Here is a 21,717-nt window from a genome sequence, read left to right as displayed (position 1 = left end):
TCCACTCCCTCACTTTATTTTTTTATTTTTTATTTTTTATTTATTTATTTGACAGAGACAGAGATCACAAGGAGTCAGAGAAGCAGGCAGAGAGAGAGAGGGGGAAGCAGACTCCCCACTGAGCAGAGAGCCCGATGTGGGGCTCGATCCCAGGACCCCAAGATCATGACCTGAGCTGAAGGCAGAGGCTTTAACCCACTGAGCCACCCAGGTGCCCCTCCACTCCCTCACTTTAAATCCGGAGGTGTCCCTGGGTCTAAAATGAATTTCTTGTAGACAGCATATTGACGGGTTTTGTTTTTTTTATCCATTCTGATACCCTGTGTCTTTTGATTGGGGCATTTAGCCCATTGACATTCAGGGTAAGTATTGAGAGATATGAATTTAGTGCTATTGTATTGCCTGTAAGGTGACTGTTATTGTATATTGTCTGTTTCTTTCTGATCTACTACTTTTAGGGTTTCTCTTTGCTTAGAGGACCCCTTTCAATATTTCCTGTAGAGCTGGTTTGGTGTTTGCAAATTCTTTCAGTTTTGGTTTGTCCTGGAAGCTTTTTATTTCTCCTTCTATTTTCACTGATAGCCTAGCTGGATATAGTATTCTTGGCTGCATGTTTTTCTCATTCAGTGCTCTGAATATATCATGCCAGCTCTTTCTGGTCTGCCAGGTCTCTGTGGATAAGTCTGCTGCCAATCTAATATTTTTACCATTGTGTGTTACAGACTTTTTGTCCCGGGCTGCCTTCAAGATTTTCTCTTTGTCGCTAAGACTTGTAAATTTTACTATTAGGTGACAGGGTGTGGACCTATTCTTATTGATTTTGAGGGGGGTTCTCTGCATCTCCTTTTGATGTTTCCTTTGCCATATTAGGGAAGTTCTCTCCAATAATTCTCTCCAATATACCTTCTGCTCCCCTCTTTCTTCTTCTTCTGGAATCCCAATTATTCTAACGTTGTTTCATCTTATGGTATCACTTATCTTTCAAATTCTCCCCTCATGGTCCAATAATTGTTTGTCTCTCCTTTGCTCTTCTTCTTTATTCTCTGTCATTTGGTCTTCTATATCACTAATTCTCTCTTCTGTCTCATTTATCCTAGCAGTAAGAGCCTCCATTTTTTATTGTACCTCATTAATAGCTTTTTTGATTCCAGCTTGGTTAGATTTTAGTTCTTTTATTTCTCCAGAAAGGCCTTTTATTTCTCCAGACAGTGTTTCTCTAATATCTTCCATGCCTTTTTTGAGCCTAGCTAGCACCTTGAGAATCATCATTCTGAACTCTAGATCTGACATATTACCAATGTCTGTATTGATTAGTTCCCAGGCCTTCGTACTGCCTCTTGTTCTTTTTTTTTGTGGTAAGTTTTTCTGCCTCATCATTTTATCCTGATAAGAATATATGAAGGAGAGAATAAAATACTAAAAGTATGGCAAAGGCCCCATAAAAATGTGCATATACCAAATCAGAAGAGATCCCAAATTGTGGGGGAAAGAACGGGTAAAAAGGGTAAAAAGAAGTTCAAAAAAAATTTTAAAAATAAAGAGAAAAAAGGAAATATAGATATTAGACTGGTGAATAGAACAGAGCCACACACTTAATTTTGGGAGTATTTTGGTCTCTTAGAAGAAACTACTTCCCAAAATTTTAAAGCAAGAAAAACTTTGTATATATATATACAAAAATACAAAAATAAGTGTAAACACGATGAAGGGATGGAATATGACTGTAAAGATGAAATTTTTTAAAAATATTCTAAAAAAGGAGTTGATTAGTTGTTTGGGAAAAGAAGGAAAAAGAAAGTGGAGAGAATTTGCTCAGGCTGGAGCCTAGAACAAAGCCCTGTGCTAGATTTAGGGTATATTTTGATTCATTAGAAGAGGTTGTATCCCAAAATTTTTTAGAAGGAAAAAACCTGTGTGTATACAAAAAATAAGGTTAGATACAATGAAGGATAAGATATGAGTATAATAATGAAGGTTCAAAAGATTTTTTTTTAAGATTTCATTTATTTATTTGATGGACAGAGATCACAAGCAGGCAGAGAGGCAGGCAGAGAGAGAGGAGGAAGCAGGCTCCCTGCTGAGCAGAGAGCCTGATGTGGGGCTCGATCCCAGGAACCTGGGATCATGACCTGAGCTGAAGGCAGAGGCTTTAACCCACTGAGCCACCCAGGCGCCCCTCAAAAGATTTTTTTTAATGAAAGGTATTGTTAAGATAAACTAGTTAAAAAACCTTAAAAGAGGAAAGCGTAAAAGTTAAAAAAATTAGAATAAGAAAAAAATAAAATTAAAATATTAATTAACTTTGTAGGGCTAAAGAATCATGGGGAGAAAACCATGAATTCCATGCTTTGCTTTGCTTCTCTGGAATTCCGCTGTTCTCCTTGATAAGTGAGCATGGTCTTGGCTGGATTTCTTGCTGATCTTCTGGGGGAGGGGCCTGTTGTAGTGATTCTCAAATGTCTTTGCCTGAGGTGGAATTGCACTGCCCTTACCAGGGGCCGGGCTAAGTAATCTCCTGGGGTTCATTTTGGGAGCTTTTGTTCCTTGAATGCTTTCTATAGAGTTCTGGAGGACAGGAATGAAAATGGCAGCCTCCCAATCTGGCCAGGAGGAGCCGAGAGCTCGGGGCCCTGCTCCTCAGTGTGCCATAGGAGAAAAGCACTCAATCACTCCTGTCTCCCTGGCCTCCGGCTGTGCACTGAGCTCACCCAGCCTGTGACTGAGCATCTCTGTCTCTGGCACACAGCCCTGCCTGGAGTCTCTATATCCAGCAGATCCCTGCTGCTCTTCCAGGGAGGTCTCCTCGGATCTGCCAATTGTGGGGTCCCTGCTCAAAGAACAGTGGCCCGACTGCACCACAGATCACAGTTTAAGGTAACCCTGAGTTGAGAGCTCACTCCTTAGCTCCGTCTCTGTCTCCAGCTTCCCTGCTCTAATACCTGTGAGTTCTGTGACACTCAGACACCCCCGATCCTTCTGTGACCCTGTGGGACCTGACACCACGCTGTCCCCTCGAGGGCTCCACCCCCGCTTAGACTCTGGAGCGATGTCCCTCAGTGGAGTAGACTTTTAAAAGTTCTGATTTTGTGCTCTGTTGCTCCGCCGCTTGCCGGGAGCCGGCCCCTCCCCCTGCAGTCTATCTTCTTGTCGCTTTGGATTCACTTCTCTGCAGGTCCTACCTTTCAGAAAGTGGTCAATTTTCTGTTTCTAGAATTGCTGCTCTTCTTCTCTTTGATCTCCTGTTGGATTTGTAGGTGTTTGTAATGGTTTGATAAGCTATCTAGCTGATGCCCTGCTACCTGATGTCATCTCAGCCTGCTACTCTTCTGCCATCTTGACTCTTTCTCTGTTAGATTAAATTTTTATTGGAAAATTACTCTCTCAAATGCGTCTACCTCTTTAAAAATGAGTATATCATGACGTGTTACAATTTTTTCCCCTTTTCCTTTCGGCTTCACTTTTCTTCTTTCCCTGAGTTTTAAAAATCATGATTTCTTTGTCTTCAAGCCATGTAGTTCCAGGTAAATAAGATGTCATCCTCATTCTCTTCCCCTCATCTTTTCCATTTAACAAACGGCCTTCTCCAAAACTTTGCTGTGTCTTCATTCTGGGTCTTCCACTTTGTGCTTTTGTTGCTAGTCTCTGTGTTCAGTGCTATCACAGAATTCATCATGCCATAATTCCTGACTCATCTTACTTTCTCAAGCTGCATCCAAAGCTCCCTGATGGCGGAGTGTATCTCTTGCTAGACCTTGTACCTTGATACTTGCCATCTACCCTATTACATGGTTGGTTCTTTGGGGATTCTTTAAAAGCCATTTTGATGTGTCCATCTAATTATACTTTAAAGAATTTTCATGCAGAAATATTCACAGTTTTAACAAGTAATAACACAAACGTGAAGAAAGATACTGCCTAAAGCTGTGACATGGTTCTTCTGATCTTCTTCCACAGAATACATCTCCCACAGCTTAGGGTTTGACTTACTGGTGTTCATCATCTTGTACCACAATCTCATCCCCATTAGCCTGCTTGTCACTCTGGAAATTGTGAAATACGTTCAGGCCATGTTTATAAACTGGGTGAGTATTGAAATCAGATAGTTAAAAACAAAAAAACAAAAACAGTTCTCTCTTGATCTGTGGCTTTGGATTTGAAAATCAGCATAACTAGTTTATCACTGTGGGGCTAGCACATGGGCCAGTTATGCCTTTGACAGTAAAGCCAAACACTGTCAACCTGACCTAGCTGTGCCTGGGTCTCTCTGTGTCACTCTTGAGGGCACCATTGTTGTAGATATTTTTCCTAACTGAAAGGAAATATTTAAGAGCTAGTGGCTTAGCAGCAACTATAAAGAGATAGCCCATTAAAATTGAAGGTACTCTAGAGAAGGGGAGTCCAGTAGACTTATAATAGATTTATATATCTTGGCAAGAGTGAAACAGCTATTCCAGAATCCCCTCAAAATAAGGAAAAGATTTCTTAGCTGAAAACTGTGCATTCATTTAAGCCAATACTTAATGACATGTGACTGAATGAATTTTCTAATTTGAATGTATGTTTGCAATTTTCAGTTCTATTTAAATTTTTTTTTTAAAGATTTTATTTATTTGTCAGAGAGAGTGAGCACAGGCAGACAGAGTGGCAGGCAGAGGCAGAGGGAGAAGCAGGTTCCTTGCTGAGCCTGATGTGGGACTCGATCCCAGGATGCTGGGATCATGACCCGAGCCAAAGGCAGCCGCTTAACCAACTGAGCCACCCAGGTGTCCCTTCAGTTCTATTTAAAAAGATATTTCCTGGAAATAAAAATTTTGCTAGATGTCTCATTAAAATGATCTCCATGTGTCAAGGAATTACCATCACTGGAAGTGTACTGTTGTCCTTAACAACCACAAAATGAGATAGAGTGCTTTTAAATGTATTCTCATTTACTTTTCACAGTAGCACTGTGAGATCTATGTTACTGCCCCCACTTTATGGATGGAGTAGCTGCAAAACACCCTTAGGATTCCACAGAGTGTCTGAGGCAGAGCCAGGATTTGGAAGCCAAGTCTTCTGACACCCAAACCAACGATACGCTGACATTTGTTTTTGCGTAGCATTGCCTTTCCTGAATCAGCTCTGGCAACGTACATGTAAAAGTAGCACCAAGACTCTCTAAGTATTCTAGACTTGCCATTTTGAATTCTTTCTCATGTCAGCCATGTCAGAAGACCAGTGGCAGTAGAGTTGATCTGAAGAAATTTTGAGCCTTATTCTGATTGTGTGGGTTGGCTATTTTGTTCATTTCTTGCAGGATGAAGATATGCATTACAGAGGAAATGATATCTATGCCATGGCCAGAACATCCAATCTTAACGAAGAGCTTGGGCAGGTGAGGGCTATTTCAGGGACTGGGTATGTGACAGGAACTTTGAAGAAGGTGGATCTAGGGAGAGTGTGAGCAAAGTCGAAGTGCTGAATTCAGCCATAGGCTGTAGTGAATATGATACCCATATGGAGCTTCAAAAGTAGGATTTGTTAAAAATATTGATAATGCATCATGGGTTGCAAGTAGAACGGACCTAATACAGGTTATTAATGTGCTTATGAGAGATAAGAGCTGGAGAAGCAGGTAGGGAAAGCTTCAGTTAGCTCTCAAGTTTTCAGTTAGCTTTCAGGGAGTCACAGGAGCATGGGGACCTGCCGCTGGAGGCCATGCTCCTTCTTCCCTATGGCAGATGACCTATAAGAAAGCATCTGTAACCTGCTGCAGAATTTCATACCTGCCTCACCCTCAGGTGTATCCTCAGGCCTTTAGTCCCTATAGTACACTAGAAAGGGGCAGAAATGATGCCAGGTTACCAACAGAAAGTTGGTTACCTTCTAAATGACAGTGGCACTGTTACAAGTATAAATTGTTTTTAAAAGCTCCTGGTTATTTGTCAATTATACCACAGAATAGCTGGAAAAACCCAACTAACTCCCACAGTTGGGTGGGACCTGAAAGGAGGAAGACTAATGATTGTTAATTTTTTTAATTATTTTTTGCTCTTAATATTTTTTACAAGATTATAATTTATAATATATATAGAATATATAATTCATATACCATATGTATTATAATTATAATTTACCTTTGCTCAATTAATTAGAGGCAATATGTAAATTATGGTAGAAACAGAATTTTGGAGTTAAGCTTCTGGAGAGTAAACCCTGACAAACAATGTTACCATGATCTGTAAATCAGGTGTGATCATAACATCTACTTCAGAAAGTTGTTATGAGGATTGAATAATATAATGTATTTGTGATATACTCAGCACAGTACCTAGTATGAAGAAGGGATTTGACTAACGCTAATAATTCTAACCAGGAATTTGCATGTATGCTTTCTAATTTAGGGTCACATTGTATGGTATCATTTGAATAGTGACTTCTCAGTAAGTATTTTAGAAGATTTCTGGTGCCTGGAAATGCATGATCTGACAACATGAACATATTTTTACTTTGGACAACTAAAGGTGAAGGAGGATGGAATCATTAGCATTCTAGAAACTTTTATGCTCATGAATATCTGATTACTTGCTAATCCTCTAAACATATGTTTTCTGTTGACAGTTGGGAAAAGATCACTTTATCTACCTCATGTAGTCCGTTGACTCTAGCCTCTTTAGGGTAGTAATTAAATATAATAAAAGTGGGTGTTGAACTCAAACTTTAAAAATTATATTTTTTATGTAGGTAAGACATAAAGATAAGGGCAGAAATCAATGAAATTGAAAAGAGAAGATAACAGAGGGTTTACTATTCAGAATATGTTAAAAAACTAAAATTTGACAGCAAAACCACAAACAACCTAATTCAAGAATTGGCAAGGGATTCTAATAGGCATTTCTCCAAAGAATATATATGTATAAATGAACAATAAGCACATGAAAAGGTGGTCAACATGACTAATCTTTAGGGAAATGCAGATCAAAGCCACATTGAGACACCACTTCACGTCCACTAGGACGGCTACTATGAAACAATAATAACAACATAGAACAACAAGTGTTCTTGAGGTCATGGAGAAATGGAACCCTGGTGCACTACTGGTGAAAATCAAAGTGATGCAGTCACTATGGAAAACAGTATGGTGAAACTTCAAAAAATTAAACCAAGGATCACCATATGTTCCAGCAATTCCACTTTTGGATATTTTCATGAAAGAATTGAAAGAAGGGACTCAACCAGTTATTATACACAGATGTTCTTAGCAGAATTATTCACAATAGCCAAATGGTGGAAACAATGGAAATGTCCATCAATAGTTAAGTGGTTAAACAAAATGCGGCAGATACAAAAAATGGAGTATTATTCAGCCCTGAAGATGACTGAAATTCAGAAACATGCTACAACATGCCATTAAATGGAACATGCCAGACAGAAAAGGACAAATAGTAGATTCCACTTATCTGAGGTACCTGGAATAGTCAGACTCAAAGAGACAGAAAGCAGCATAGTGGTTACCTGGGGCTGTGGAATAGGAGAGAATGAAGAGTTACTGTATTGTTGAGCTGGTAGGAATTTCAGTTTGGGATGATAAAAAAGTTCTGGGGATGGATGGTGGTGATGGTTGCACGATTACGTGAATGTGTTCAATAACAATTAAAAATGGCTAAAATGGTAAATTTTATCTATGTACATTTTACCACAATAATAAATGCTTTAACACTGCCTCTTTTTCTTTTTTTATTGAGGTATAATTGACACATGTGATTATATTAGCTTCAGGTGTATACAACATAGTGGTTTGATGTTTGTAAATATTGCAAAATGACTATGATACATCTAGTTAACATCTGTCACCATAGCTATTTACAGAATTCTGGTGATGAGAACTTGAATTTGCAATATAGCATTTTTTTTGAACATGCAATATAGTATTATTAGCTCTAATTACTAATCCCCCCCCCATGCTATCCATTATATCCTCAGGATTTATTTTATAACTGGAAGTTTGTACCTTTCGGCCCCCTTCACCCATTTTGCTCACCCAGCACTCCTGTCTCTGGCAACCACCAATCTGTTTTCTGTAGCTATGAGTTATTTTTCTTTTTCAGATCGCACATGTGAGATCATGTGGTATTTGTCTTTCTTTGACTTATTTCAGAGAACATAATGTTCTCACAGTCTTTTCATGTTATACAAACAGCAAGATTTCCTTCTTTCTTGTGCCTGAATTGTGTGTGTGTGTGTGTGTTATTATGTATCATTATATTATATATACACCACATTTTCTTTAGTCATCTGTTGACAGACACTTACGTTGTTTCATCTTGGCTTTTGTAGATAATGCTGCCATGAACATGGGGATGCTTATATTTTTTCAAATTAGTTTTTTCATTTTCTTCAGATAAATAACCAGAAGTGGAATCACTGGTAGTTCTATTTTTAATTTTTTAAGGAGATCCATGTTATTTTCTGTAGTGGTTGTCTCAATTTATATTCCCACCAACAGTGCATCAAGGGTTCCTTTTCTCCACATCTCACCAACACTTGTTATTTTTTGTCTTTTGGTAATCACCATTCTAACAGGTGTGAAAGTGATATCTCATTATGGTTCTATTTTGCATTTCTCTGGTGATTAGTGATGCTGAGCATCTTTTCATGTGTCTGTTGGCCATTTGTCTTCTTCGGAAAAATGTCTATTGAGATCCTCTCCTCATTTTTTAAATTGGATTATTTTGCTGTTGTATGAGTTCTTTATATATTTTGGATATCAACCCCCCTCACCAAATACATGAATTGCAAATATTTTTTCCCATTCATTTTGTTATGTTTTTATTTTGTTGGTGGTTTGCTTTGCTTTGCAGAAGCTTTTTAATTTGATGTAGTCCCACTTGTTTATTTTTGCTTTCGTTGTCTTAGTTTTTAGTGTCAAATCCAAAAAAGTCATCACTGAGACTGATGTCAAAGATCTTACTACCTATGTTTTCTTCTAGAAGTGTTATAGTTTCAGGTTCTTCTGTTCAAGTCTAGTCCATTTTGAGATAATTTGTATATGGTGTAAGAAAATGGCCCAGTTTCATTTTTTGTTGTCCAGTTTATTGAAGAGACTGTCATTTATTTATTGAACACCATTTTTTAAAGAGACTGCCCTTTCCCTAATGTATATTTTTGCCTCCTTTATTGTAAATTAATTGACCAGAGATTCATTGGTTATTTCTGAGCTATCTATTCTGTTCCACTCATCTATGTTTCTGTTCTTATGCTAATACCATACATTTGGATTGCCTATAGCTTTGTAATGTAGTTTGAAATCAGGAAGCATGATGCCTCCAGCTTTGTTCTTAAGATTGCTTTGGTTATTTGGGGTCTTTTGTGGTTCCATACACATTTTAGGATTGTTTGTTCTAAATCTGTGAAAAATGCCACTGGAATCTTGATAGAGGTCACACTGAATCTGTAGTTCGCTTCGAGTGGAATGTACATACATGAAAGTGGAATATCTTTTCATGTATTTGTGTCTTTTTCACTTTCTTTCATCAGTATATTGGTCTTTCCCTTGATTAAATTTATTCCTAGGTATTTTGTTCTTTTTGATGCAGTTGTAAATGAAATTGTTAATTTCTCTTTTTCTGGTAGTTCATTATTAATGTATAGATAGACAATATTATACTATGTGTTAACTAGCTAGGATTTAAATAAAAATTTGAAAAAAAATTAAAATAAAAAGAGTGAACTGTAATGTTAACTGTGGACTTCGGTAATAATGATAAGGCAGTGTAGTTTTATTGACTGTAACAGATGTACCACTCTGGGGCAGGATGTCACATAGTGGAGGAGGCTATGCATGTGTTGGAGCAGAAGATAGATAAAAACGCTCTCCTTTCCATTTCAGTTTTGCTGTGAATCTAAAACTGCTCTAGAAAATAAAGTCTATTTTTAAAAAGTTCAAAAATTAAAAAATAAAATTAAAAGAAACAAAATCAATTGATTTCTGTATGTTGACTTTATATCCTGCAACTTTACTGAATCATTAATTCTAACAGGTTGTTGGTGCAGTCTTTAATGTTCTTGATATGTAAAATGTCATCTGCAAATAGTGACAGTTTTACTTCTTCCCTTTTAATTTGGATGCCTTTTATTTTTCTTGCCTAATTGTTCTGGCCAGGATTTCCAATGCTATGTTGAATAAAGTGGTGAGAGGAGGCACCCTTTCTTGCTTCTGATCTTAGAGGAAAAGCTTTCAGCTTTTCCCCATTGACCATTGGTGTTAGCTGCAGGCTTGTCTTATTGGCCTTTATGTTGAAGTTTGTTCCTTTAATCCCACTTCCTTGAGGGTTTTTTATCATAAATGGATATTGAATCTTGTGAAATGCTTTTTCTGCTTCTATTGAAACGGCCATATGATATTTATCCTTTATTTTGTTAACGTGGTAAATCACATTGATTGGTTTATTTTTATATCCCTGGAATAAATTCCACTTGATTATGTTGTGTGATCCTTTCAATGTACTGTTGAATTCGATCTGCTAGTATTTTGTTTGTTTGATTGTTTTAGAGATTTTATTTATTTGACAGAGAGAGAGAGAGTGAGAATAAGCAAAGGGAGTGGCAGGTAGAGGGAGAAGCTGGCTTTCCGCTGAGCAGAGTGCCCCATGTGGGACTCGATCCCAGGACCTTGGGATCATGATCTGTGCTGAAGGCAGCCACTTAACTGACTGAGCCACACAGGCTCCCCATAATTTGCTAATATATATCGAGTATTGTTGAGTATTTTTGCATCTGTGTTTGTCAGGGATATTGGCCTGTGGTTTTTTTTTTTTTTTTTTCCCTTGTGGTATCTTTGTTTGGTTTTGGGGATATGTGTGTGTGTATGTATCCATCTATACGGAAACTTAATGTTTTCTGGAGATTTTTGATGAGATTTCTTGTGGCAAAAAAAATGAATTGGACTTCTGATTTTCTTAGGTTTGATGGCTTGAAATTTATTTTGCATACTAACAGAATCTTATCTGCAATGTAAAACAAAAGAGAATCTCTGAAAGAAGTATAAATATTAAAGGTAGAATTCTTATAGAGTGAACTTCTGGTTTTCAAAAAGTTCAAAGATTTTGAGGATTTGAAGAGAAAGAACTTGACTTTGTCTTTGCTCTCTAAATATATTTTATATTTATGTTGTTTATCATGTTGGTTTTTTCTTTGTTTAGGTAAAATACTTATTTTCTGATAAAACAGGAACCCTCACTTGCAATATTATGACATTTAAGAAGTGTACCATTGCAGGTATAATTTATGGGTAAGTGTTCTTATTGCCATGCTCTGTCTTAATTATTTAGCATTTATTTACTTCAAAACATACACATTTCTAATAACATAGCTGTAACTAAATGTGAATAAAACTTAATATGACCTAAATGAAAATTTGCAGTTCTTAAACAAATATGGTTTATATCTGCTTTTATACATGGTTGGAATTCCTAAAAGCATTTTATATCTATAATCTTAAACCAGTATATTTTCCTCCCTCATTTTCCATCAGAAATCAGTCAGAGAAAAGTGATACCGATATCCGAAAATTAAGGTAAGTAGACAACATTCTCTTCTACTCTGCCCATGTTCCTTTCTCCCTGCAATGGAACTTTTTTCAGTACCGGAGTTCTGATATACAACACAGCTGTCCCTTGTCCAGACCTCCAAAGGCAGTTCCCAGAAATCTCTCCTGGATAGACCTTTCCCACGTGATACTCAAAGAACCCAGAATCCAGGCTTTGATTTGTTTCTTTTATAGTTACTGTCTTAAATTCTGTATAACTATATGGGATTTAACACAAATTTAGGCATTTTCTAGTGCCATTTTGCAAGTTGAGCCCTGAGAGAATTATAATTTGACAGAACTTTAAATACTTACTATACAGTTTTTACTTTTGAAGAACAGGGAACTAGGGGTGCCGACACTCTCCTTGTGGCTGACAATCCGTGTATAGTTTTTACCTCCCTAATTAACTACTAAAAGCCTACTACTGTCAGACCAGAAGCCTTACAGATAATATAAACAGTTGATTAACACACATTTTGTATATGTGTTATATACTGTGCACTTACAATAAGGCTAGAAAAAAAGAAAATGGTATTAAGAAAATTATAAGGAAGACAAAATACATTGTATGAGAAAAATCTGTCTGTAAGTGGATGTGCACAGTTGATATCCATGTTGTTTAAGGGTCAGTGGTCGCTCTGTAGACTTTATGGTGTAACTTACTGAACACAGAACAAGGGATGTGAGTCCATTTGATTGCTGACTGGCCCCCATCAGGAATTTTTGTTACAGCAAATTTTCTCTGTTCTTCCTCAGTCTGTCACCCTCTGTCATCACAGAGTCCTGTGAATTTAATGACCCAAGATTATTGTACAACTTCGAAAATGGCCACGTAAGTCTGCTATTTCACTTAAAGTCAACAATAACTTTCAAACATACATGGTTTATTAAAAGGTATAATTTTCTAAGCCAGGGAAGAGTCTTGAATTTGTTTTATGTTAATAGCAGATTTCATACTGATGTGAGGAGGGGTGTGCTAAACTTGTTAGTGTGAATGAATCCAAACATTAAAAAAGAACATTTTATTGTGTGGTGATCTGTATAAGAAAATCTGTAAGTGTTTCTAAGCTATTTGAGTCTATTGTATGTTACCAATACCTTCACTTACCAGTTATAAGATACTGATCTACTTGATCTGAAATCTTGGTCTTCTCAAAAATAAAAGCAATCTTTTAAAACATAAAACTGTACATGCCCTTCCTTTGCTTAAAAACCTTCAGAGGACTGGCACCCCTCCTCCCCCAAGATAAAATCCTAATTCATTATTGTGACTTTCTTTCCAACCTCATTCTGCGTCCTTGTTCACCTTGCTCGAGATGCTGGAGTGACACTTGTCTTGAAGTTCACCTATGACGATGTTTTCTGACTCGGGGGGCCTTTGAAAGTGCTCTTCCCTTTGCCTAGTATGTACCACAGTCACATGTCGGTGACCACAGCTAACTTACCTTTCCATTTAGGTCTTAAATTAAATATTATCTCCTTGATGTATTCTCTTTCGCCTTGATCACCTCCGTAAAATAGGCCCCTCTTCTCTCTGTGACAACCCCCATTTGTTTCCTCCAGCTTTGAGAAAACCCATTTCCCCAGAGAGAATAGAAGCTCCAAGAGAGCCAGATCCTCTTCTTCACCGAGGTCTCTCTCTGCTTTGGGGGCCCGCTCTCCAAAGACATTTGAGTGCGTGATCTGGTTTGTAGTCAGTGTCTGACTCTGTGTATCTAAGGTGAAACCACAGTTGATAGGAATCGCAGACTGTATGTAACTCTCATGTCACTGGTGCTGGAAGAAACTCACTAGCTCTGTGCCTTTTTTTATAGCCCACGAAAGATTACATAAAGGAATTTCTTACCCTGTTGTGTGTGTGCCACACTGTTGTTCCTGAGAGAGACGGAAATAACATAATCTACCAGGCTTCCTCCCCAGGTAGGTGCTGTGTGCAGGAGATGAGACCTGAGAAGACGCCATGCTGCCGCCATGCTGCCGCTGATTTCCAGGGGGCTCCTGTGTTGCTCCTTCCCCCAGAAGACAACCATAAGGAGGCTGGTGGGGAGGGCTCTCTGAGCTGGGGTTCAATAGAACATTTACTTATACCCAGGAACGCAGAAGGGGGAAAGTTAAGATGCTGCAACATGTCGTGAAGATTCCATGAATGGCTTGTAGAAGAAAACCCAAATGAGTACGAAGAAAGAAATGTATCTTAGCCACACTGAAAGAGACCTGTTTAATTAAATTTCCTCTTTTATGAATGCTTTCCAGTACCTAGATAAGTGCATTTGGATCAAAAAAAGCCAAGTTAAAAAAAAAAAAGTGGTATTTTAGTGCTGGAGAACAGAAATCTTTTAAATTAAATTTGGTATTAATGTATTTGCTCAATCTCCATTAATACAGACTTCTTATTGACAGATGAAGCAGCTTTAGTGAAAGGAGTGAAGAACCTTGGCTTTGTTTTTACTGCAAGAACACCAACCTCTGTCACCGTAGAAGTCGTGAGTAGCGTCTTATGTACTTGGTCATGCCTTCCACGCCCTTTTCAGAGACACAAGTAGAGTAGTTGAGTGCAGGAGCTCTGGAATCACAGAGCCTGGGATTCCCACGTGGTCCCACACTTTCCCAGCCAGGTTCTCGGACATGTTCCTCAACTCCTGTGTTTGTCCCAGTCTTCTCATCATGCATGTCATAGGGTTTTTTGAAAGGATTAAATGAGTTAATATATATGTAAAGTATTCGGAATTAGTGCTTGGAGCAGAGAGGGTGCTCAATAAAAGTGAGCTATTTAAAGAAGTTAGCATCATCAGATCTTCAAGAAATATACTATTTTTTTATGGAAAATTAGAATTTTTCAAACTATTTTTTGGTGAGTTCTCTTGTGATGTTGGTTTATTCCTTATATGTAATATATATTCCGCATGTATTTTTCTTTTGTCTTGGTGACCATTCAGCGCAAGCCTTTGATTTGATGGGGAAGAATTGAAGCAATGTGAACTTGGTGCCCAGCATACTAATTTTTTTCTAGTGATAAGGCAGCGGTTAGGGATGTCTATTAGACATTCAGTCCTAGCAGCATGGACTGACTGATTCATCTTTATATCTGTAGTACGTGCCACATGGACAACTCTCAAATTATTTGAAGTTCTGAATTGCTTTATTGGTGAATTGATCATGGCTACAGGAAGTCAAGAGCCTGTAACTGGAAAAATTTGGAAAATAATGCAGGTTTTATTGATACAGATTTTTTTTATAGCATGCCTTCTCTTTCCCTGTTGACCTCTTCAAATTATCTAAGGATTAAGGATTTTTTTGATCTGTGCAATTTTATGAAAAGACTTGTTTTTCCATGTCTGTTGATTGTCTTGCTTACCCCACATAGCCTTGCAACATGAGAGTCTTCATAAAATGTTTCTAGTAGTGCTGACTTTTTATTGAGAAGGGATGTTTTAGTCTTAAATCTGCACTGTGAGAAGCATTTTTGCGGAGTTCTCCGTTTGCAAACAACATTTTTGCCAGAAGAGGGCACCATCATTTCATCAGGTTTGCAAGGAAATTTGTATTCTGAAAAAGATGTTAGTTTTAGGGGAGGTAAAACTTGTTTCTGATTGGAAGAAGGAGCTCTTTTGCAGGATGAATACTTTTTATTCCCCACCTCGGGTAAGAAGTTGTTGTCTTATCTTCCTATAGATGGGAGAAAACTTCACCTTTGAAATTCTTAATATCCTGGAGTTTTCTAGGTAAGATACCTTTTCATTCTGTTCATGTATCCCTCAGAGCTCCGTCTGTGACTCCTCAGTTGAGATCTGGTAATGCAAATCAAAACTTTAATATAGAATCACAAAATTCTAGCTACTTCCATCCACTCTTTAATCTGAGCCTGGTGCTCACTTCTTTGGCCATCATTAGGCCAAATCCCTTTTTGTAGCTGAGAGGAGGTCCCACATCTCTCCTGCCCAGCCCTTGTCAGAGTCAGACTTGAGGTTCATGTCTGGGTTACTACTTAGTTGACTGTGTTGTCAACTGGACTCTCAGTTCCAGGAGGGCAGGAGTCAACTTCTGTGGAAGTAAATGCTCAATAAATATTTGATGAATCGATGAATATTGGACATTATTTTTCCAAATAAACCCAAAACTATTTCTTTAAAAAGAGATTGTGAATTAATTCCTACCCCCCCCACCTCCCCCGCAAAGGAAACAGTGTGTCCAAATCCTTCTCTCCCTGTAGACTTCAGAGGGCCTCCTGGTCCAGCCGCTGTGCCTGGTCCCCAAAACCTAGTGTGGGGATATTGGTGATGATTTTATTTTCATTGCCCTGTTTTGAAGGCTCGCAGAGTCTCATCTCTTACACCACCTGAGCATTTCTAATGTAGAATCTGAAAAATTAGAAAAGGAAATGCTAGAAAATTAGAAAAGGAATAATTTGTTCTTTTCAAAGCCAGATGATTTTTTTAAAGATTTATTTATTTATTTATTTATTTGACAGAGATAGAGAGAGAGAGAGACAAATTGCAAGTAGGGAGAGAGGCAGGCAGAGAGAGATGGGGAAGGAGGCTCCCTGCTGAGCAGAGAGCCTGATTCAGGCCTCCATCCCAGGATCCTGAGATCAAGATCTGTGCCGAAGGCAGAGGCTTAACCCACTGAGCCACCCAGGTGCCCCAAAGCCAGATGATTTTTAAATCATATTTTTTTAAAGCCTTGTTGGTCAATGACATCTTAAAAAAAAATAAAAGAAGCTTTGACCCTCAGTAAAGTTGTCAACTTCTCCTCTCTCTAGGAAAGCTTATCTAAAAATATTTTTTAATTATTTTAATTAACATATAATGTATTATTTGCCCCAGAGGTACAGGTCTGTAAATCATCAGGCTTACACACTTCACAGCACTCACCATGCACACACCCTCCCAAATGTCCATCACCCAGCCACCCTATCCCTAGCCTCCAAACCCCAGCAGCCCTCAGTTTGTTTTGTGAGATTAAGAATGTTTTATGGTTTGTCTCCCTCCCAATCCCATCTTGTTAAAAAAATTTTTTTTAAAAGATTTTATTTATTTATTTGACAGAGAGAGAGAGATCACAAGTAGGCAGAGAGGCAGGCAGAGAGCAAGGGGGAAGCAGGCTCCCTGCTGGGCAGAGAGCCGGATGTGGGGCTCAATCCCAGGACTTTGAGATCATGACCTGAGCTGAAGGCAGAGGCTTAACCCACTAAGCCACCCAGGTGCCCCCCCATTTTTTTTTAATGAGAGAATGTATCTTCATGTTCATTTTAGCTTTCCCCACTACTGGAGCACTCATTTCCTGTTCTTAAAATGTGAGCTCCAGCTACATGACACTTAAATGACTCATTTGGCTTTAGTAGTGTTCTAACAGCGAAGTAGTTAAAGCAATTGCTAGTCCCCATCCCTTTTGACAAGTACTTTCTAGCTCAAGTGCTCAGGTGCAGGACTACTCACTGGGATCCTCTTTGGATTGTACAAAACAGAGGGTTGTGGGATATGACGACTTCCGAGAAGGTGACAGTTGGTTTGGGTCTCTTAAAAAGTGGTTATAGGCCATGGAGAGCCATCCAAGGGTTACGATAGGGGAAGGAAAAGATGAGAAAGAAGAAAAAAAACCCCAAAAAACCTATTTTGGCCAGTTTACTTTGGCAATGTGTGGGATAAGGTGGAGATGGGAGATCTTGAAGGCTATTTGGGCTGCTAAATCAGGAATGAAAGCAATGAGTTTAAATTCTGTCTACCATAATAAAAAACAAGAGCAAAACAACAAAAACAAAAAATTTAGAGGACGTTGAGACAGAACTGTGCATAAAAATAACAATACATAAAAATAACAAACGAGTAGTTTAACATCTCTGTGCAGCAGAATGAGGACAGGAAGGTCTAATTCACAGAGATGTGGTGAGGACTGAAAAATACATGACCAGGGCTGCTTTCCTCTTTCCTCATCAGTTCTTAGGAGATTACGTTATATATGTGCTACATGTATATATAATTTATGTCTTCTGTGTGTAATACATGATAAGTGTATGCTATGTATGTATTATGTAACATAAATACAGAAATATTAATCTAAAACATTATATCAGTATATAATATATACTATATATAATATGTAAGTAACGTATATTATGTATCTATGCCAATAAATTTCAATGGAAGAAAAGGAGAGTGAGAAATAGTAGTAGTAGAGGGGAACACTTGTATTAGAATCTCAGTTTAAAGGGTGCCTGGGTGACTCAGTTGGTTAAGAGGTTAAGTGTCTGCCTTCAGCTCAGATCTTGGTCTGGGATGGAGCCCTGCGTTGGGCTCCCTGCTCTGTGGGGAGCCTGCTACTCCCCCTGCTTGTCTTCTCTCTCTCTCTGTCGAATAAATAAATAAATAAAATCTTCTTTTTAAAAAGAATCTCAGTTTTAGAAGGTAAGTAATGAAAATGGAAAAGGAGACTGGCCAGAAACACATTGGCCTTTTCACTGATGGGCAGCTGAGGACTTTGAGAATTCTTGTAACTTTGATTCTGTGTGTGTGTGTTGGCATCATGTACTGAGAAACACAGAAGCTAATAATACATTTCATACTGTTTTAGTAATAGAAAAAGGATGTCTGTCATTGTCCGAACTCCTACAGGAAATCTCCGTCTCTATTGCAAAGGGGCTGTAAGTACTGGGATTCACTACTCATATTAACTCCTCTCCTCCGTTTCAACAACTTGTAGAAGCCTTTTGCAACTTCACAATATTTCAAAATGTTGTCACTGTGTGTCTGCTCTTGCCCCTGGTGGTTGACAGAATTATCCAAGACTGAAACAGAGTCACCCCAAAGCTTCCCCAACAGTCAAGCCCACTGAAATTTATGGTGGTTCACACCAGTGTTTATTAAACTTTAATGTCAGTGAAAAATTTGTTGTCACTCAGTCATTCCGTGGAGAGCTCATGATTAGACTGTTGAGGCCAAGTGTTCATAGCAGGAATTCTGGTCCCAGGTTCCAGACCAAAGTGCTTGGGTTTGGTGAATCTCGGGAAATGGTTTTACTTCTGTAAAAGCTTTTCTTAAGCACTTGCGTATTTATTCACAGCCATAGGCACTTAAAAGAAAAATGGCTTTATTTGGGTAAAAGCGACATAAAATAAACACATATTTTAAAGGTACATTTTGGTAAGTTTTGATACCAATCTGCTTTTTGTCACTGTAGATTCATTTGCATTTACTAAAATTTTATATAAAGTCAATAGGATATATGGCTTTTTGTCTGGCTTCTTTTCCTCATAATTATTTTAAAATTCATTCATGTTGTAGCTCACATTAATAGTTCATTTCTTCATTTTGCTGAGCGATACCGTGTTGAAAGGATGTATCAATTTGTTCATCGATCACCTGCTAATGGACATCTTTGCTTACAGTTTCGTCTACTACAAACAGTGCTCTTATAAACATTTGTATACATGTTCTTGTATGGACATATAGTTTCATTTCCTTTCGATAACTATTGAGCAATAAAATGACTAGGTCAATGTTAGATGTATTTTAACTTTTTAAGAAACCACTAAACTATGGTCACATTCCTCCCAGCAATTGTCACCAACACTTGGCATGGTTAGCCTCTTTAATTTTAGCCATTCTTGTAGGTGTGTATCTCATTGTGATTTTAATTTACATTTCCATACCATGACTGATGACAGCAAGCATCTTTTCCTGTGCTTATTTGCCATGTGTTGGGGGTTCCCAAGACTACCAATTAGGTTTTTAATGGATCTCTGAAAGGAGTCATGATTATATGCGTGGCTAAGATGTATTATAGTAATGTTATGCGTGGCTAAGATGTATTATAGTAATGTAGCAAGGATACACAACCACATTATAAGGGAAAAAGACAGAGGCAGAGCCTGGAGGAACTCGCGTGCAGGCTTCCCACTGGCGTCACCCAGGGAAAGTTTGTATCAGTTCAGAGAATTGAAATCCAGCCAAGTCCCTTAGACCAGCCAAGAGCCAACCTTGTAAGTGGGTCTTTCTAAGAATAGCATTCTCTGACCTGTTAATGGTAACTATTTTCTGCACACCATTCACTTATTTACTTTGGTGAAATATCTGTTTAAATATTTGGCTCTGTTTTTATAACTGTGTTTCTTTGTATTGAGTTTTGAGATTTCTTCATTAACTTTTGGATATAAGTCCCTTATCAGATACATGATCTACAAATATCTGTGGCTGTTTTTCATTCTCCCAACAGTGTCTCTGAAGAACATAAATTTATAATTTTGATGAAGTCCAATTTAATAGTTTGTTCCTTTATGGGTCATGCTTTTAGTGTCCTAGCTAACAAATCTTTGCCTAATTCAAGGTCACAAAGATTTCCTCCTGTTTTCTCCTCCTTTTATAGTTTTAGGCTTTACATTTACTTCTGGGATCCATCTTGAGTGATTTTGGGAGATGGTATGAGACATGAGTAGGAGTTCATTTTCTCCAGCACCATTTATTAAACTGTTTATTTGTTCTGCACTGAATTGCACTTTTGTCAAAAATGAACTGTTGTATGTATGTGGGCCATTTCTGGACTTTCTGTTTTCTCTCATTGTTCTGTTGGTTATCTTTACATCAATACCATGGTGTCTTGATTATATCACTTTATAATAAGTCTTAAAATTGGATATCATTAATTCTCCAACTGTGTTCTTTTTCAAAATTGTTTTTAATATTCTGGAATCTTTGCATTTCCATGTGAATTTTATACTTTTTTTTTTTGTAGATTTTTAAAAATCCTATTAAAGAAATTTCCTCCCAATCCTAATTTGCTGAGATTTTAAAAAATCAGTAATAGATGTTAAATTTTGTCAGATAGTTTTCTCACCTTGATTGAGATACTATTATGATTTTTTCTTTTGTGCCTGTTAATATGGTAAATTATATTGAATTGATTTTTTTAATGTTTAAACTTTCTTGTGCTCCTGAGATAAGCCTTATTTGGTCATGATACATTATCCTTTTTTTGTATAGTTGAATTCACTTTCCTAAAATTTTATTTAGAATTTTTGGATCTACTTTCAAAATGGATAGTGATCTTTAATTTCTTTTCTTAAAATGTCTTTGTTTGATTTTTAATGTTGACCTTATAAAATTAATGGGGAAGGCTCTTTCCTTTTCAGTTTTCTGGAAAAGAGCATATGGAATTGATATTATTTGTTCTTTTAAAATGTTTGCTAGAATTTACCAGAAATCCATCTAGACCTGAGGGTAGGCTAGCTAGACACTTATTGGTTTTATTTATTTATTTTTTCAGTTCTTGGTTTTATTGATCTTCCTGAAGAAATTGCTTTCAGATTTGATTTTTATTGAATGTTTCTCTGTTTTCTGTTTTATTTAATTTCTACTCTTTATTATTCCCATTCTTTGCCTACTTCCAGTTTGATTTGCTTCTCTTTTTCTAGCTTCTTAAGGCAGAACTTGATTTGAGATCTTTCTTTTTAATACAAATGTTTAGTGCTATAAATATCTTCCCAGTCATTGCTTTAGCAGCATGTCACAAATTTCGATGTTCTGCATTTTCATCTTCATTCATTTCAAAATATTCTAATATTCCAAGCTTCTTTTTGATTTCTTTTTTTAACTCATGGGTTATTTTGAAGTGGGTTAGTTTTCAAATATTTGGAAATTTTGTGGCAAAATATCCTTTTAACTGATTTATAACATAATTCTAATTTATTAGAGAACATATTTTATATTACTTGAATATTTTAATTTTATTGGGACTTGTTTTATGGCTCACATTGTGACTTATCTAATGTTAAATGTTTGCATGCATCTAAAAAGCCTGAGTATTCTGCTATTTTGGGGTGAGGTGGTTTCTAACTATTTGTTAAGTCAAGTTGATTGAGAGTGTTGTTCAAACCTTCTATATCCTTAATGATTCTTCACTTACTTGTTCTATCAATTATGGAAAGGGGAATATTGAAATCCCCAACTGTCATTGTGGATTTGTGATTTTCATCTTGAAGTTCTTTTAGTTTTTACTTCATTTCATTTCCTTCTATTAGTTTTAGCTTCATTTTGAAACTATGTTATTAGACTCATAAGCGTTCAGAATTATTAATGCCTCTTGATGAATCTACCCTTCTGTCATTCCAAAATGATTTTCCTTATCCCCGGCAATTTCCCTTACTCTAAAATCTCTGT

General features: G+C 37.3%; 1 protein-coding gene across 1 annotated transcript in view; it reads left to right on the top strand.

Moving 5' to 3' along the window:
* LOC125096203 (phospholipid-transporting ATPase IB-like) overlaps nucleotides 1-21,717 on the top strand; it is a 220,820-nt gene that overhangs the window by 52,064 nt on the left and 147,039 nt on the right. Inside the window, 9 exon segments of the mRNA XM_047722951.1 lie at nucleotides 3,955-4,082; nucleotides 5,297-5,374; nucleotides 11,181-11,269; nucleotides 11,513-11,554; nucleotides 12,326-12,401; nucleotides 13,384-13,489; nucleotides 13,970-14,052; nucleotides 15,242-15,291; nucleotides 18,137-18,206. Coding sequence (XP_047578907.1) covers nucleotides 3,955-4,082; nucleotides 5,297-5,374; nucleotides 11,181-11,269; nucleotides 11,513-11,554; nucleotides 12,326-12,401; nucleotides 13,384-13,489; nucleotides 13,970-14,052; nucleotides 15,242-15,291; nucleotides 18,137-18,206 — 722 coding nt within the window.

Source organism: Lutra lutra, chromosome 3 (genome assembly GCF_902655055.1).
Source record: "Lutra lutra chromosome 3, mLutLut1.2, whole genome shotgun sequence".
Lineage (NCBI taxonomy): Eukaryota > Metazoa > Chordata > Mammalia > Carnivora > Mustelidae > Lutra > Lutra lutra.
Note: the sequence above shows the minus strand (reverse complement) of the source record. Positions and strands in the feature narration are given on the sequence as shown.